This window comes from Erithacus rubecula, assembly GCF_903797595.1.
Source record: "Erithacus rubecula genome assembly, chromosome: Z".
Taxonomy (NCBI): Eukaryota; Metazoa; Chordata; class Aves; order Passeriformes; family Muscicapidae; genus Erithacus; species Erithacus rubecula.
The window spans coordinates 8,178,222-8,196,306 of record NC_136661.1 but is presented as its reverse complement, the minus strand read 5'-3'; the positions used below and the strand labels follow the sequence as shown (position 1 = coordinate 8,196,306).

At 36.8% G+C, this 18,085-nt stretch overlaps 1 protein-coding gene across 1 annotated transcript in view; it reads left to right on the top strand.

The window, feature by feature from the left end:
* Positions 1-18,085, top strand: part of MRPS27 (mitochondrial ribosomal protein S27) — a 42,906-nt gene that overhangs the window by 5,910 nt on the left and 18,911 nt on the right. The window contains exons 3-4 of the mRNA XM_079330041.1: positions 2,925-2,995; positions 4,921-4,979. Of these exons, the coding sequence (XP_079186167.1) occupies positions 2,925-2,995; positions 4,921-4,979 (130 nt within the window). The remainder of the gene's footprint in view (positions 1-2,924; positions 2,996-4,920; positions 4,980-18,085) is intronic.

Below are 18,085 nucleotides of genomic sequence, written 5' to 3'. Positions count from 1 at the left end.
ATATACCAGTGTTACAGAGACCTCCCTGAAGTCATGGCCTGAAATTAAATGACCTAAGCTTATATTAATGGTTTGTTTCATTCATTTCATTAATTCTTGAGTATGCAGTAATGCATTTTTAGAGAAATGAAATTTATGAAGTTAATCTTGTAGAAATGTATTTTTAGGCAGCATATATGAGAGATTGTATAGAATACTGTTCAGTTTTTTTTAATGAGTCAGATAAAAGCATTTGCAGTATGTATCTATTAAAATGTGCCTAGAATTTTGATTTGACTATTAAAATATTGGTTTATACACCAATGTAAGCATTCAGGTTTTACCACCACCAATGCTAGCAGACTTGGGCATTCACATGCTTCCATTCTAGTACTGCTATCAGGATGCTTTAACTAAGAAGAAACTTTAATCTTGATTGTCGAGTAGCAGCTTATGAAGCAAATTTGATTTACAAAAGGTGGCTGAATTATTTCAAATTATGCATTTGAGAAAAAGTTTGGCTTTAGGTTGTCTTCACAGAAAACAAGCTAGGAAATAATTTCTCATTGCAATGAATTCCTGTAATATGACTACTGCAGAATTGCAATTTGTCTGAAAACAAAGCTAAATTTCCCATTGTCTTTGCTATTCTTTTAACCAGCCCACATTTTGTTGTGACACTTACATGGAGATGGCAGATAAGTGTTTGATGTATATATGGAGTTCACAGATAAGTGCTTTCCATACTGTAGATCTAATGGAGAGTTTCAGCTTTGTAGACAGGAATAAATGTCAGTCGTTAAAATTTTATGTGTGAAATCTCTGAGGATGCTGTTGTACAATGGCTTACAGTCTTGTGATCTTGTATTCATGGCATTGTGTTAATTTGATTTATATTCTGCTAAAGTAGTCAACATTTTCTAGAGTGTGCTCTTCATCTCATGAGCACCTTGACGAAAGAATTTTCAAGCTCAGGTCTTGAGAGTGGCCTGGAATGGTCGTAGGGATCACCTGATTTCAGAAGGGTGATTGATGCATAACCAAACCAGTTCTAGAATAGATAAATGAGCTCTCAGTCTCAGTTCCACATTGTTGTATCATCAAAGATAATAGATTTTGAAGCAAACACTTCTTTCCAGATGTCTCAAAATGGAGATTAAGAGTGGTGGATGACAATTGACTTAATTTAGTCAAGGACCTACTCGATGCTTTGATCTGGATAAGCTGAGTTGGATACAGCATCCCTTCTGTCTGATTTTTGGCACTACCTGGGATTGCTCCCTGTGCCTTTATATATGTGCTTCATCATGACCCTTGTGACTTCTGGAGAGATGAGTAATGCAGAGTCAAAGGCACTTGTAAGGATATACCCATATAGATTTTTTAACCTTTAAGAAAATTGCATCTGATTTTTATTGGTTGTCTTGTATAGCATGGCCTTGATAGCCCACAACACCTCAGCCTCTTGCACTGTCTTTTATAGGAGCTGATACTGGCCTTACTGACTTTGCCACAAATTTCCCTTTGCTTTCATGGTTATAAATAGTTTGCCTTCCCTCAGCCAGAGGATAAATGCTCATTTTGTGTTCTAAAGAACTCCTCAGGAGGAAAGTTATTATGTAAACAAGGAATGCTGCTATGTGGCAGACAGCAGCATTGTACAGACCAGGAGTCAACTGTTTTACTCCAAGTCAGGGCTCTATCATTTTATTAGAAACTTCAGTCATGTGGTGTAATTTGACAAATTGCCTGTAAGGTCAGAGTGGCAATGAATCTCATTTGTTTTGTTAAAACTGTACCCTCCAGTGTTCACGGTGGTACAGGTGTTTTTAAAGAAATAAATAGTGATGTTTCTTGTTTTGTGGGCAGCATCCTTCAGAGACAGAGCATGTTACTGATGCAGTGCTGTTTCCTGCCCCTGAGGACTTTGCAGGAGTAGAAGGGTTACTCCATTCTGCTGTAGTGCTGCCATTGGCTTAACTCACATTTCACTGACAGATGTGGAGGCAGGTTGGCCTTTCCAGAAAATGAACTGTAAAATGGGCCAACGCATCAGCTCTCCAGGGATGGCCAGCAGACCTTACAGAGAGGTGTCAAAGGGGTGACTCACTGAGTAACAGCTGCAAAAGAGGAAGCAAGTTCCAGATGTTGCAGAGGGAATGTGTTAGGTTTCTGGTCCTCGAGATGCGAGAGAATAGTAAGAAAGAGTGTGATTGAAGTTTCCAAATCTTATAGATTTGATATCAGTTCATGGTGAAACAGATGACATTAAGCATACATTGAACAGCTTATTCTTTCTGAGTAGTCTTTATTTTCCAGGAACAGTACAAAACTAAAACTCCAAATTAAATGAATTTAACTTCCAGTTAATTCATTACATACAATGGCTGCCTGTCTACAGTCAGAAGTTTAACTTCTGCATGGTCAGATTAATATTGTTATATGACTGCTGAAGCAGAATGCTATAAAGCTACTCAGTTACTGGCACAATGCCCCATTTGATTACCAGGATTTCTTTGGATTGCTGTTTGTGACTGTAAGGTTTATCAGTATGCTGCTACCTGTTTCTGTGTTTCTAAAATAAAAATCCATGCCTAAAGCACTATCCAGCATGTGCTAGGCTTGAAAGCAAGGACATCTGCTATTTTTTTTTGTTTTAGATGACATATTTATACTAATTTTATCTAGTACTTCATAGAGTAGGTTTTTTACCGTCTTTTCTAATAAGTTAGGATCATCATGTTGAGAACTTTCTCATGTATTACTTTCTGTTAAAGTGTTCAACAATAACTGAAACTACTGTTTTCATCCAATTTTAAAATGGTATGTTAAGAGCCCAGAATTTGATTTCATGGACATAGGTTATATTCTAGGTTATATGATGGTTGTTCAGATTTTCCTGTTGTGTCAGTTGATTAAACACATGCTTTTTCTACTTTCTCCAGCTGATTTAGCCCACCTAATGGACAGAACTTATGAAAGAAAACTGCCTGTCAGCTCTTTGACTGTTGCCCGGGTAAGGAAACAAATCCCAATCATGAACTGGTAAAAGTAACTGTGGAATGCTTGTGTAGTTAAGTGAGCTGAGAGGCAATAAATGATAACACCTCTGTTAGGAGTTCTAGGATTGTAAATGCCTTGTTACACTGTTAAATTGCTGTATAAGGCTGTCTTATTGATGCTTTGTATGCATTGGTTAGTACCCAGACCATAGGGTCTTCAAAACAGATTTTTTTTTTCTCAGTAACATTGGGCTTCACTGTTACTGGGTTGAGTATTTCCCTAATATGTGTTTTCTGCCTTCCTGTGGTTTCTGTCTTTGTGAGAGCTTTAAAACCTCCTTAGGCCCTGTATAAGAACCCAGACAGCTACGGAAATGCATTGAATTAGCATAAATTGCACTATCTTGCACTATCTGTCTTCCTCCAGTACCTGGCTTCTTTCAGAGTGAGGTGGAGGTGGGCATATTTTGCATTTATAGCCTTCTTTCGTTGCAGCAGACTGAGGCAGAATAAATGCTGACATGGGTTAAGCAAAGCCATTATTTTTACTGGGATTAATAACCAGTTCCCTCCTCTGGATGAGTTAATCTGGAAAGGGAACAAAAAAGCAGAGATATATTTTTTTAAATTCCCTATGTAAATGAGTGTTTGTAATGAGGGAGGAGAATAATTATGTCATTTGTTTAAAAAACAAAACAACAAGCTAATTTCTGTTTCAAAATTATCCAGAGAGGCTGAGTTATCTCAGTGATATCATTAACTAGGATAATTTGCACCCCTAACTGAGGAGTCACAGAATGCTTTGTTCATTTACAAGAGCAAGCATTTATACAGACCAGGCATTCTTGACCATGGCTTATGAAACTGTCCACATGGGAAATGGATGTTCCTCTCCTTGTTATGAATCAGATTTATTCCTTTCCTGCTTTGGGCTGACCTCCCTGGAGAAATGGCATTTTCAGATTGTTAAACAGCCTCACTTTTCCATACCTGGAGATAACATCAGATTCTTATTTTCTGAAATGTAGGTAAAGCACATAGGCATGCTATTGTCATGTTCAGGAAATGAGATCTCTATGTGTATAGCATGCAAAGAGAATTAAGAAATGGGAGACCAAATACCAGTCAGCTGAAATTGTTTTTAACTTAGTCTTAGGGTAAAGAGAAGTAGTGACCTTGAGGACATGTTTGTTTATTCTCAACTAAAAGTATTATGTTATAAAGGTGCTGTAGTGTTCCAGCATCTTTATGCTTATGTTAGTAAAACATACAGGAAAACAGGATTCACTGTTACCATAAGACAAAGTCTGATTGAAAACTTGGTTGGAATTTAAGTAATTGATAGTACTAGCAGCTCTGTAAGAAGACAGGATTGTAAATGAGAGGACAGTTGTGCTGTACAGCATCAGGGGGTGATTTTTTCCCTACCATTATGAAGTATAGTGAAATTCAAAATTCTTCTGTCCCTGTGCTTCAGAATATATTTGTATACTATGAATAAGCACAACAGGCAAACAACAGGAAAAATAATCCTTTTTTTAAAAAGCAATGAGGTATGTCAAGACTCATTCAGTTGTCGCAAAAAATGTAAGGAACTGAATATATGCTTAAAATAAGGGGTAAAATTGAAGAGAAAAAGGCTTAGAGGAACAGCAAAAATATAGGATACTGACTATAGTTGTTTAATCCTCAGATGCTTTTCAAGATGTATAAAGTTTCTTAGAATTAAGGAAGGGAGTTTCCTTAGTTTAAAAAGGTTTGAATTTCAGCAGTCTAGAAGAAACCAGAATTAGGAGCAAGCAAAAATTTCCAGAAGAGTTCCAGTAGTGTCAGACACCTAAATATTCCAGACAAATGTATTTTGTAATTGTATTTTCTTCAAATATGCTTTATGTGAGTGCTTCCTTTTTAAACTTTTATTTCTTATTTTTTTAATCAGTTTGTTGACAACATTTCTTCACGAGAAGAAGTGGATCAAGCTGAATACTACCTTTACAAGTAAGCATCTTTTCCCCTAACATGAAGTTTGAGTCATACGAGTAAATACCATGAAGCCTTGTCCTTTGAAGCCTGACCTTTTCCAGCTTCTTGGCTGTGATTTCTCCCTTGAAAAGTATGCCTATCTACTTGTCTTACAACTCACAGCCAAGAACTTTCTTGCCAGCTTCTCTACGGTTATGGGTGCCTTCTCTGGATTTCTGGCATTGTTTCCTGTCAAGCATGTTAATCTGAGATACTGAACTAGCAACTAATGCACCCTCCAGCTGTAGTTTATGTCAGAGGTGCTGAAATTGTAAGGAACAGTGTTTGTTCACAGTTTTTCCTTCTGATATTTTTTTTTGTTCTCTGAGTAATTATTTATCTAAATTTGGTACATGATATTTGGGTGTCTAAGTGTAGGACTCAAGGAAGCTTGTTTCCTTAGAACATGGAAGAATGAAAATGTGGTGATGATCAAGTCAAAGGTGAATGAAGTATATTATCCCCTTAGTACTTGTATGTTTCTCAGATAAGTGGTGTACTTCATTTTATGCGTTGGTTGTTACAGTATTTTTTGTGCTGGTTAAAGTGTACAGGGTACCTTTTCTGGTAGTGTCAGGTTGAATGCTTATTGCTTTAAGTCAATATCTCCCAATATTGACTATAGAGGGTAGCAATTATTGCTGATCACTGTAATAAATTAATTCTTTTATCACAGTTGCACACATATTTTGAGAACTAAATTTTATGATGGAGCTGTTTTATGATGAAGACAGATCCTGTCAATGCGCATGAGAGCATCCTTACAAATAATGCCAGATTGTTACTCATAAATAATAATGGTTGGGGGCTTTTTTTTTAGTTAAGGTGTTTTCTAGATAGCTGGTTTAAGGCTATGTACAGTTTTAAGTACATGACTGCATTGGACTTCAGATGTCCTTGATTCTGTAGTACTATCGAGACAATATCCAAACCTTGGAATTTCAAGATGGAAACAATAGAAATTGGTTAGTACTAGCAATATCCTGTAATTTAAAAAAAATAAAAGTAGGAAAAATAATATCTCACGAAGGAGTGGTTAGTGGAGTTTTCATTCCTTTTGTTAAAGATTTCACTAGTCTTATCAGAATCTGTGGTCAGAAATCAGTTTTCCATCCTGCAACTGCAGAGATGGAAACAGGAGGAGGTAAAGCGAGTTTAATGCAAGCCATTTAATACCTTTGAGTAACATTCTTGAATGTGTTGTATTATGCCACATGTCCTTAAGTCCTCTCTGATGGAGTCAGACTCTCTAGGGTCAGGGATTTCAAGAGACCTTTGACTTTCCTGACATGGAAGGGAAAGTGGGGTAGTTTTGACTGCAAGTTGCAAAATGGCACAGATAAAATCCAGATAGTGAGGTGTCTGTAATGTATCTTACAGGTTCTTTCTTCTTGAAAAAAGAAGTTCAGAAGGAGTGACAAAAATTTAGATGCATAAAAAATGGTCCATTTTGGGAATCTCTAACATGTAAATGTCCTTCTTAGTCTTAATATGTGCCTGTTTAGTGCCTCTGGTAAAACCACAAGATTTCTGTCCTTAAGAACACATTCTGTTAGAGAGAATTACAGTTCAGAACCTATAATGGTTATTTACTATTTTCTTTAGATAAAATTACAGTGTAGGTGGTGAGAGTATAGCTATGTACATATCAAATATAATCATTTGTCATTGATACAGAATTTAGTCATCCATATGGAGAGAATAGAAAAGTACTGATGTGTCACATGGCATATCACAGACATGCTCTGGCTGGAGTTTTTTTCCTGTTTGTCCCTGTGATGCTGCTTTGATTTGGTGTTCCAAACCAGCAAAGCAGTCTTTTGGTGATATTAGCATCGATTTTCAAGGAGACTTCGTTCCAGCATTGATCTATGAAACTATTCTCAGAATGGATGTGTATGCAAGTAGTGAAACAGCATTGAGAGGTCTGCAATTCATGTAAAAATCCTAATTATAACAGTATTTTCTCTGTCAAGTGAAAATAAGTGTTCTAACTCCAGGACATAGGAGATGTGGGTATTTGCAAGACCCTTTGGTTTGTCTTTGCATTTTACACTTGAGCTGAAAGTAAAATGAAAAACATTTTTATAAAGATAGCTGTTTGCAGCTGTGAGGATGTTTGACACTGGAAAATGTCCCGTGTAAATGGCCACACCATGAAACATAAATGAGTGTGGTAGAGTTAAGAAGCAGAGAAGCTTTGACAAGAAATCTCTCTTTTTCTGTCTTAATGCAAAAGTTCCAAGTACAACTTTTCTTCTATTTAAGGAGATGAAACTTCTAAACATGAGAAAGGCAGTATCAGAGAAGAGCTGGTTTTATGTCAGTTTTTTATATTTTATGTCTTCTGAGGTATACAAGTTGTAAACAAATGTGTACATGGCCTGGTAAATTGACTGTATGTGTGTTTGCCTGAACATGAATAATCAGTCAGTTTCCACAGTCCTGTGGTTTTCCCCTTAGCTGCTTGCAGTGTATAAAGAGGGGAATTTGATACCTCTCCCCTAGTGTTTTGAGCCTATAGTAACCTGAGGGGTAGGGTAATCAGTTCCAACAACCCTACAAGATTGGAAGATGTTCCTGGTACAAAAGGCAAACTGCCTGTGGGAGGAGTCAGAGGGAGGTAATGGCATTTCCATGCTTGCAGTATTGTATTTTCCTGGAGACAGGAGTGGCAGATCTTGTGTTTGTTAGCTTTGTAGATTGGAGACTTTCCATCTGTAATGTGAGGCAGAACGTAGTCTCAAAAAGTAGTGTTCTGAAGCATTACCATAATGTATTTAGGATCCCAAAATAAAATATATATGTTATATTTAGACCTGTTTAAATTTTCTATCCTTTTAAAGCAGTAGATCTCCAGCCGTACTGTCTCGACAGAGGATCTTGAGCTCTCAAGAATAGCTTTGTGGAAACAGCTATGCTACATTGTGGAACATGTCAGTAAGATAGTAAAGGCCAGTTTGAGGCATGATGTCATCTGCTTTCAGTGCTCCTCTTTTTGTTCTCTTCTGAATACCTCACTCCCTCTGTTAACTGTCAGACTTCTAAAAAATCCTTTCATCTCCTAGGATCCCAACAGAAATTCTCATCAGAATGCAGAGCACTTTCAGCCAGATCAAAGATCTGCAGTTCGCTGTACTTTGTCCTGTCTCACTGAGATGTCAGTATTTCACACATCAGGGTGTTTTTTTATATGATTGAAACATTAGCATAATGAGGAGAGGTTTTGTGATGAGGTAACTGCTGATTTTGTATGTAGGTTTTATGCCAACAAAGATTTTTTTCAATGTGTGTGAAAAGAATTGGTGCAGTTTTTTGGACTCCTCAAGAGAAATTTTAATTGCATTAAACCCATGACCCACAGTGTAGAAAAGAGTATACAGTGTCTGGAGAATGTGTTCGTATGTGCATATGCTCATCAAATTCTTGCACAGTCTGCGCAGATCTTCGTGCTACCTTTCTGCAGCACTTTCTGTGATCAGTAATCTTTTTTTGAAAACAGAGCTGTTTCTGCACACTTCAGGATTTATTACCTAGGATCTGTACTTGATTATAATGACAAAATGGGACAATAGCAAATGATTAGAAGTTATTCTTAGATGTGCTATCTTTTGTAGAATCATAGAATTGTTTAGGTTGGATGGTAGTAAGCTACAATTGGAGGCCAGATTTCAACCTTTAAATAATTTTGGTGCTGTGATCTCTGTACGTATGAAATTGTGCTTTTTCCTAATAATATCTGTGTGTCATTGCTTAGGGAAACATTACGTGCAAGATGTTTCACCTGCACTCTCTGTATTTGCGTGTTTGTTCTATGAGTGCAGAGGTTGCACTTTTACTTTTCATACCAGCTTACTTTTCAAGCAGCTTACTCTCTGAAGTTGTTGTTACTCTAAAGTATTGTTTATAATAAATTTTCATAATGGACTAAGAAATGTATTTCTGAATGATATATGCATAGCATTCATTCTCACTAATATGCTGCTTTGTTTCTGTATATAAATCTACAGTACATAATGAATACCATCAAGCACAAAGAGAAGAGATGTAGACAGAGTCCTATAACATATTTAATTCTTACTTTGAGATGTTTTCATTCTCTAAAGTCTGTAGGTGAAATAGACTTTATTAACTGATCAAATCCTGGTTTTCAGTGCTTCCAGAGAAGTATATGGGTTAAAAAGTATAAAAATAAATGAGTTGGAAATAGCTGCCTGCTACTCAAGTTATGCAGCAGTTATATTTTGAGATGATATTGAGAAGTGGTGGAAGCATCTAAAGAGAAAAATATACTTTGTTGGCAGAATGGTACGTTTTATCAGTTTGGACACCTGCCTAGGCTAAGTGCTCTAAAATAAGTTCATTTGCAAAAGATTTGAGAAGCTTTTTAGAAGGTAGGGAAGCACAAGGAAAGGAAGCACCGGAGAGATACACTTCATTATAGTATTTATTTATTTTCACGTGAATCACAGAAGTACAAGTGTTGTCTTCATCTGTCCGTGTTTTGTCACAGCCTGAACTATCAGAAGCTTTGGAAAAAAACATTAGTTGTAATGTGCTGTGATGTGCAGGAGAACCATCAGTAAAGATAAAACATTGAAGAGCACTTAGAAGGATCTTTTCCTGTAATACATGCCTTTTCAGTTGTCTGCTTTTCATACTTCATCTGTCCTTTTATATATATGGTTTTCTTTAAACTTGGCAGAAACTGGTCAATAATTTTCTAGGCACTGCATACAAAAGCACAAAAAGTTAGAAGGCTTTTCATCAACATTAATGTTTTTTTGTGTGTTGCCAATGCTGGAAGGGTAAGCATTTGGATTTTAAAAGCTTTATATTTTAAACAAGAGTAAAAGAAGGATTCTTCTACAAACAGAGTGCAATATTAGTGTTGGAGGTAATCTGTCCTCCTCATCCACAGTATTTCTGGAGTCAATAGAAGGACGAAGCCAATCAGATCCAGAAATGGATTGAAATTACTTGGTCCACACTCCATGTAGATATATTTTTAATTTAGTATTGGAAGACAGGATTTCATTACGATTCTCGGAAGATACAAGCAGAATTTCTGTATCTTTCACCCAGCATCTTTCTTGCCAACAGCTCAAAGCTTTCTGTCTAGTAGCTTTTACTGGAAATAGTCTAAAGGTACAATGTGAACAGATCTCAACTGTTGCACTCGTATATTGTAGGAGAAAGGGCAGTTTTATCTCAGAGTTTGACCCACGCTCATCCTTAAAGGTCAATTTTGCTATATTCATTGGTGTTCCAGAAGTTGTGTAGTACACCCCTGCATCAGCACAAAGCCAGTCTGGGGGCAGATCTTGCATTATGTTTTAGAAATAATGAAAGTCCAAAGAGAGGTTAAATGCAGCCAAAAATGTAGAGAGTGAACCATTTATATGAATATAAATGGCTAGGAGAGACTAAAATCTTTAAAACAAGCACAAGCAAAGATCTGTTCCATTGCTAGCTTTAGTTAATGACTAATATGATTAATAATAGTGAAGATATACTGGAGAATTAACTCCAGCTGGCTTCCCCTGCAAGGAATTCCTGGTTCCACTGCAGCCCGTGAGTAGCAGCAGCAGTCAAAGCCAGTCTCCAGTCCTATGTAAACGGAAAAAAAAAAAAGCATATGAAGTAATATTTTTTAGTTCCTTGTCCTTTAACTATCCTAAATTGTGTTAAATGTTACAGCAGTCTTTTTGATTTCAGTTATGTTGAAACAGCAGCTACTAGCATAAACCATAAATTGTGTTAAATTTTTTTTTTGGTTTACAGCCATTACCAGATCTGCCATGGTTCCTTCCTTAAAAATTATTAACTTTTTGATTATTGTATCAGCCTAAATAATTGTTCTGTGTGGTGCAAGTATTTACTATTTGGATTAAAATAAATACAGCAGAAAAAATAACTATGAACTATTTGCTATGGGATAATCTTCACATGATGTAGGCCAGGACTGTCTTATTGCAGATAGATTGATTAGAATTAGAATTATCTGAACTGTTGACTTGATCTTAGTTTAAATAAGGAAGGGAGAAACCTTAATTTAAATAAAATATTTTAATAATATTTCATGTTTATAATTTAAATTATCTTTTTAAAGAAAGCCTTACTGCTGTTTTCTGGCAGCAGAAAACAAGTTCTTGAAACCAGTTTCATTTCTTTGGAAGGCTTGTATACCCATTTTGAAACCATTTTGTTACTGAGCAAAGAGACAGTCTTGTGTAGATACTTCCATGGTTTGCAGTTATTTCTTTACAGCTTTGTTTTCTATATTTGATTTTACTTTTAAAAAAGAGATAAATATTTACCAGAATGCTGTTTTTCCTGATGTGGACAGCTACCTTTGAGAAAGAACCGTAAATGAAAGTACAACTTTTCTGCAAGTGTTCACCTTTTTAATGAGTATGTAAACATTAAATATATTAAATACAACATGGAAAGAATTAAGAAAATGTTTTATATTTCAAATGCAGCAATTTAGGAAATCTTGTTTCTTATTTGGTGAAATAAGACTCTCAGTATGTCAGGATTTTTGTATTTGTAGGTGCTGATTTTTATTCCTATATTAATGTACATGTGGTAAGCATCCATTCCTGCTGTTTTGAGTCATATATACTCATTTTGGGGCTAAACTAAACATAACATATAAAAGTAAGGACTATATTTTGTCTGCAGCTGTAGAAGGGGCCATAGTTATTAAAAATTCTGTTTTCAGTTGCTTAACTAGTAACCTCCTCTAGTTTGTATTATGCTGCTTGTAGAGCTAGCTGTACAGTATATGTTTCTTGAGGAAACAAACACAATTAAGACAGATTTTTATTTGTGGGGCATGTGAGCTGGTTTATTTTTTTTCAAATAAGAATTCTGTTGATTTTTTTTTTTGTTAGCTTTGATGCTGAGTAGCACTGGAATGTGGGATGGCAATTGAAATGAAAATATTAGGCCATTTTATGTTCATTTTTTTTTTTACTCAGCAGATATGAAAGAATAAAATAGACTAGAAAGGGGAGGACGTTTGTCCTATACGTTGGGAAATTCAGGTTTTTTGTGCTACTGCAAACAACATACTCAAAATGCTGAGCAATTTAAATGTCATAAACAGAGGGCCAAGTACAAAGTCAAAAGGTTTCCAGACCAGGCAGAAAGTGTCTTAAGAATGTCAGTGATTAAGATTCTTTTACTTCAATCAGTAGTAGAAGAAAGAATAAAGATTGTTTCTGAGGTAAGTTGAGATGTTATTTTGTTGCCATTAAAGGTGGTTTTCCAAGGAGTGAATCAGGGCGTTCCTGACTTAAATGGACTCTGCAAGCACCTGTGGATGAGCTTCTTATGAGAGCAATAATTTTATTGAAAGTCAATTTTTAAGAACAGGATGAGTATTTAGAGCCTGTGAGGCTTATGCAATATTTCAGTGAGGACATCCTTTCATTTTGCTATATGTAATGAAAAGTCTGTATGATCTTAGTTTTAAATAATTGTTACATAAAATCTTGGTTTATTTTACAGGCTTTTAAGATGTCTATGGTGTGATCAAGCACATAAAAATGAGCTATACCATCTAACTAGACTTCATAGTCTAGAAAAGTGTTCTAAGCTTTGTTAGTAACAGGGAAGATGTTCATCTTAGTAATATGATACAGTAGAGGGGATAGAGTAGATACAGTAATCTCTTGTGCTCAGACTATCTGTATTTTTGATGCACATTGCTTGCACAGTGTGTGGTAACTGATGGCAGGTGTGATACAGGTTCCAGAAGGTGAAAGCCTTTGGAAATGAAAAGAACATCTAAGATGATAGTGTTAAAAGATGGAGTAATGCACCACAGTAACAAATCTGCTCTTACTTTGTTCTGGTATACTCCATTTTAGACAAAACGGTTTTATAGACAAAATGGTTTTGTAGCCAAATGAAAGTTATTATGATGGGGAGGAGGTAGATTTACATTAGCATGCATCTTTCTTTAGCTTGTAAATATTTGGTCATGTTAATTTTCAAGTAGCTGCCTTTTATTTTAAAGAAGTTGACGTTTATGCTTTTGTAGGATTGAAAATGTTATGTCAACATTCAGTTATCAAGACATCTAGAAAATTACGTGATTACATCCAACAGATTGTGGAAGACTGTAGGTTTCTTTTTGGCCTGAGTAATAAAGAATTTTGAAACGTCAATTATGTTACTGTATTCCAATGGTTCCATTTTTTTCTAAGTAATTCCATCCTCATAAATGTCCAAAAAGTATAGAGTGCAGAACAAAGATGAAAACAAGTGGGTACATATATTTGTCTTTCGTATCTGCTTATTTTTGCATATACATTTGTGCCTGTGAAAAAGTGTTCTCCCTAAGGGCAAAAGCTTGATTGCAGACAGACCCACAAAACAATGCTTAGCTGTAATTGAATAGGGGAGTATTGAATCAGTAGGTAAGCAAAGGTCATGGTTATTACACTTATTGTTTACCAGAAAAGTTAATTTAAGATGCAAATTTCTGAATGGAAGGTGCTCAGTAGCAAAATGAAAAAACTACAAAACCGAACTAAAACTGTCATTCAGGGTTGGCTTTTTGTTGTTTGATTGCTATGTTGGTTGCTTGGTCGGCTGTTTGCTTGGTTAGTTGGAGGTTTTTTTTTTTTTTGTTGTTTAAATGCTGCTTTAATAGTGAGCTATTTTTAAAGCTACATGCTCCAGATAACATATCTGAATTGTCTACTGGAATGAGTCCAGGTGCATTTTCTTTACTTTTCTGCACCAAGCACTCTGCTGAGCTACCTGCAACTGTTCCTTCTGCCATAGTTGGTGGTAGCCCCTTTCTGTTTCTGAGATTTACTTGGTGAAATCCTTGGTTACTAACTAATACCTTAATAGTCCCTTCCTTATCTTTCTTTTGGATTTTTTGTGGCAGGCATTGTGGGGTGGAAGAACAATATTGGTGCTTAGATAGAAGTCTGAGCCTCACTTGTCATTCGATTTTATCCCCTTGCCTATTTCCTAAAATCCTGATGTGTCCCTGTCCCTGAAGGAGAATGTTCCCAGGCTTTTCAGCTGCCTCTCTTGTCTCTTCGTTGCTACATCAGTTTGAAAGCCTGAGGGACTTAATTAAATGTGGAGTTGGTTGTTTCAGAAATAATACTGTGGCTGCTTTCAGCAGTTGGTTTCCATCTTTGCCACTGATGCATCTCTGTGGGATGCTGGACTGTAGATCTTTGAAAGGTGCTGGGGTTGTCATTGCCTCCTAGCTTTTGTCTAATTAATGATCATGTGCATCTGGGGTGTGCCAGGTCCTTGGCTGATTGAGGCAGATTTGTCGTAGCTTGGAGGAACTGTTGTGTTTTCTCTTTGGACCAGGTGAGGATTAGACCCAGGATCTAAGCAGCAACAAGGAATGCTTTCTTGGATTTATTGTTAAGATTGAAAAGGGTTATAGAAGAGAGCAGTTTAGAGAAATGCCTGTTTGCTCAGCTGTAAATGTAGACCTAATAATAATTCCTTTCTCATGCTGAAAAATGAACCGGGGTTTTGGTTATTTCCCCCCCTCCCCCCCCCCCCCCCGGCCCCACCCCACTCCCTTCAGTCTAGAACTTGTCAGGCTGAAAGCACACATATTTTGGCATCTGGATTTGCAGGCAAATTTTCACCTTTACGAGTAATATCTGTTGTTCAAGAATTGGTGTGGATACAAAGCTGCTTTTAATCTCCAAAGTCAACTTTATGATGATCCTCTTTTTGTCGACAATTATTTTGCTCTCTCTTCTGTAACTATTGTTTTCATTTTAAAAAGGGGAAAATTTTTTGCAAAGTTCCACTGGGGAGTGAGCAGAGCTGGACTAAATTGAGCTACAAGCTAAGTAGATGGCCTCTGGCAGCAGACAGCTGGGTGTAAAATGGGCACCATCTCCCTCCCCCTTGTCTACGTTGCCTGTGCCAAAGTTGACAAACCAGACTGGCTGTTGGTGTGTCTGACTGGGGATGGACACAGTGTAGCTGCTACTATGAGACCATGACAGCAGAGCATTTTGCAGCGGAAGTAGTACAGTCCACTTTATTAGGAAAATGATGCATTTTTTTGTTTTTATTGAAGTTACTGTCTGTCAGTGATTGCTTCTTTTTGTGATTTTCCTTGCCCAAATTAAGTCATAAAGCAACAGGTTTGTCTTACATAAGGTGCTATTGTGATTAGAAAGTCATGATGCATTGGAGAAATAAAGCTAGACTGAAATGCATGCACATAAGTGCACATAGCTGTAGTGTTTCTCCTGCTCTTCTGTCTCCTCTGTTCTCATGTGCAGTGAGCAATAAGATGTATATAAGAACTCTATACCATGTCCTGGGGAACTAGTGCTATAAATTCGGGCAACTTGGAGCCCAAGTACGAGGTCTGAGCAGGCCCTTGTAAAAGGGCAAAGTAGCAAGTCGTCCTGGCCTTTCATTGTGGTCCAGTCATTAGCAGAACCAAAGGCACTAGTGAGTTATCATAGAATATACTGAGTTGGAAGGGACCGGTCACTGAGCCCAACTCCTGACTCTGCGCAGAATCCCCCCAAGACTCATACCTTGAGAGCGTTGTCCAAATGCTTACTGCACTCTGGGAGGCTTGCTGCTGTGTCCACTATTTATAACTGGCAATCTTGAATGTGTTCCTGTCTCAAGAGAGGAGAAACTACGATACTCCTTTTTGCGTTATGAAATCCTCTGCTTGTTTTGGTAGTGTGATCTTATTTTACTGTGCAGCTTGCAGCTACCTACGCAAGGGAGCATTTGTCATACAGTACATGCAGTGCTTTAAGAGAGGTTCCTGCTGTCTCCAAATAACAGATCTGATGCCACAGCTTTTTTCTGAAAAAAGTAAAAGTAAAACCGTCATATAGCTGGTAAGAGCCCACAAATTTCAAACTGCCTTACAAAATCTTGAATCCAGTATGCCATGGTTGTCCTTGATGTACTTGCTGTTCCTTTGACATATGCAATGAGGCAAAGGACGTTTTGGTCTCACTGGTCTCAGAAGTTAGATACACTAAGGTATGCTAGCTAGATGTCTCATAAGTACTCTGATTGGATACTGTGGTTAGAGAACAGTTAAAAATGTGTAAGAGACTTCTTGTTACTCATTGCTGTAAGTATTTTATTAGGAAAATGCATGGTTGGAAGAAAAAAGAAATAGCAGTAAATGTTGGTCATTGAGATAGGATATGAAAAGTAAACAGAATAATGATAAACTGCCTGGTAGCTAAGGTCAGCCTATTCACCAATGGGCAATGTAAAGGGAAAACAGTATACAAGGACATCAGACTTGTAGCCAGGCAAAATGTAAAGAGCACAGGTATTAGGTCAAAATTAGGCTAACTTGAATTGTGTGCCTGTCGCAGCAGATCTGAAAAAGTAAAACCTGAAATGTGCAGATCCAGTGTGTGCAGTGTTTTGCAGCAAATGTAAGGTTTGGCTTTTCCCCTGCTCAAGTTGGTTACTGAGATCCATTTAGTATTTGTATTCCTGAAGCACTCTCTTCCCAGCACATTTTTTTTGCTCTAATTGCATGTGGTGTGAGGCTGAGTAACTGCAGAATAAACAGTTTGGCTGGTACACTTCTGTGTTGCAGCGTTTGACATACTTAAGACAGAAATACATCATTTATGATCTCTGCAAGTTCAGCTGTGATCAAACTGAAAAGTGTCCAGGGTTATGTCAGTTGGTGTAATGTTACAGTAGTTTGAAGCTAATGTGTGATCTATTTCTGGGAGCTATTTTGTGAACCATAAAGAATTTGAGTCAAATAAATGGAAAATGCAACATTGTTCCAATGTAGATGGTGGCTCTCAGTGATGAAGTCTCTAACAAAATTATGCTAATTTTACTGCAGGTTATATTTACACTGAATATTAGGCATTATTAAAAAGTTGCTGCTTGCAAATACAATAACAGTAATGTCTGTTACAGGCTGAGATTTTTTTTCATGACATAAAATCAAGAAACCATTATTTGCTTTTCTTGCATTTTTTATGTATATGCATGAAGGATGCCTATTTAATATTGCGTGAAGGGGGTATTCTTTCATAGCTGAGGCTTAGTGCTAAAAGGCAGAAGTATCTTAATGTGTGATACACTTCCCTCTGAGCTATCACAGAACTTAGAGTCACTGTTTTGTCTGCATGGAAAGCCCTTGGTGCTATATCTCTGTTCAATTAATGATTACTGGAAAGTAAGCTTCACTGCGACATCCCTGCAGTAGTTGGTAGTCAGGAGATGGAGGTTTTTCTAAAACATCTATACTAATTTGTTTTAAAAAAAAAAAAGTCCGATATGCAATTTAGTCACTCAAATGACATAAAGTTATCTGTGGTTGAAAAAAGTCTTGTAAGTTCTCTTTGGTAAACAAAAGATTTTAAACTTACTCTTGAAATAGGGCTAGTGGGAGCTACCTTTCTGCTGGAAACTGACTTTGTGGCAGCCTTTAGTAGGCAGTCACTTGGCAAGGGAAGGGGGCACAAAGGTGGTAACAGTAACTACAAATTGTGAGCAGGCTTTTGCAAACATTTATTTGTTTTTCATTTTGAGAAATAAGTGGATAACTTGTGTCCTAACTTTCAGTCAGGTTTGATTTGTTGAAGTAATGACAAGCATAGCTGAGTTAGTAAAATGGTAGCAGTCAAATCAGTGCTTTACTCCTATGTACCTTTTTTACAGCCTCATGTTAATCGGTTTTCAGAGATCCAAGTCGAAGAATCAAGCAGAACTGACCCTTTGCTAAGATTTGAAACAGGAAGTTTTATCCTGGTGCACTCTGAAAATGCTGAGATTAAAAAAAAAATCCCTGAAGCAAGAAATGTAGTATCTTGTATGGTTCTTAATTTGTCTGGTTTTGTATGCCAGGATACCGGAAAAAGATATAATTAATGGAAGAGCTGGTTTTAAATTAGACTTTATTATGATTGCATGGGGAAAAGGAAAGGCACTTGAGAGAATCTTATCAGAATCACTATAGCAACAGCTCACTTCATTATTCCCTGTGTATTTTCTCAGCCTGTGATATTTTCTATACTGTATTAGTGACATTTATATTCAAAACCAATAATTTCAGT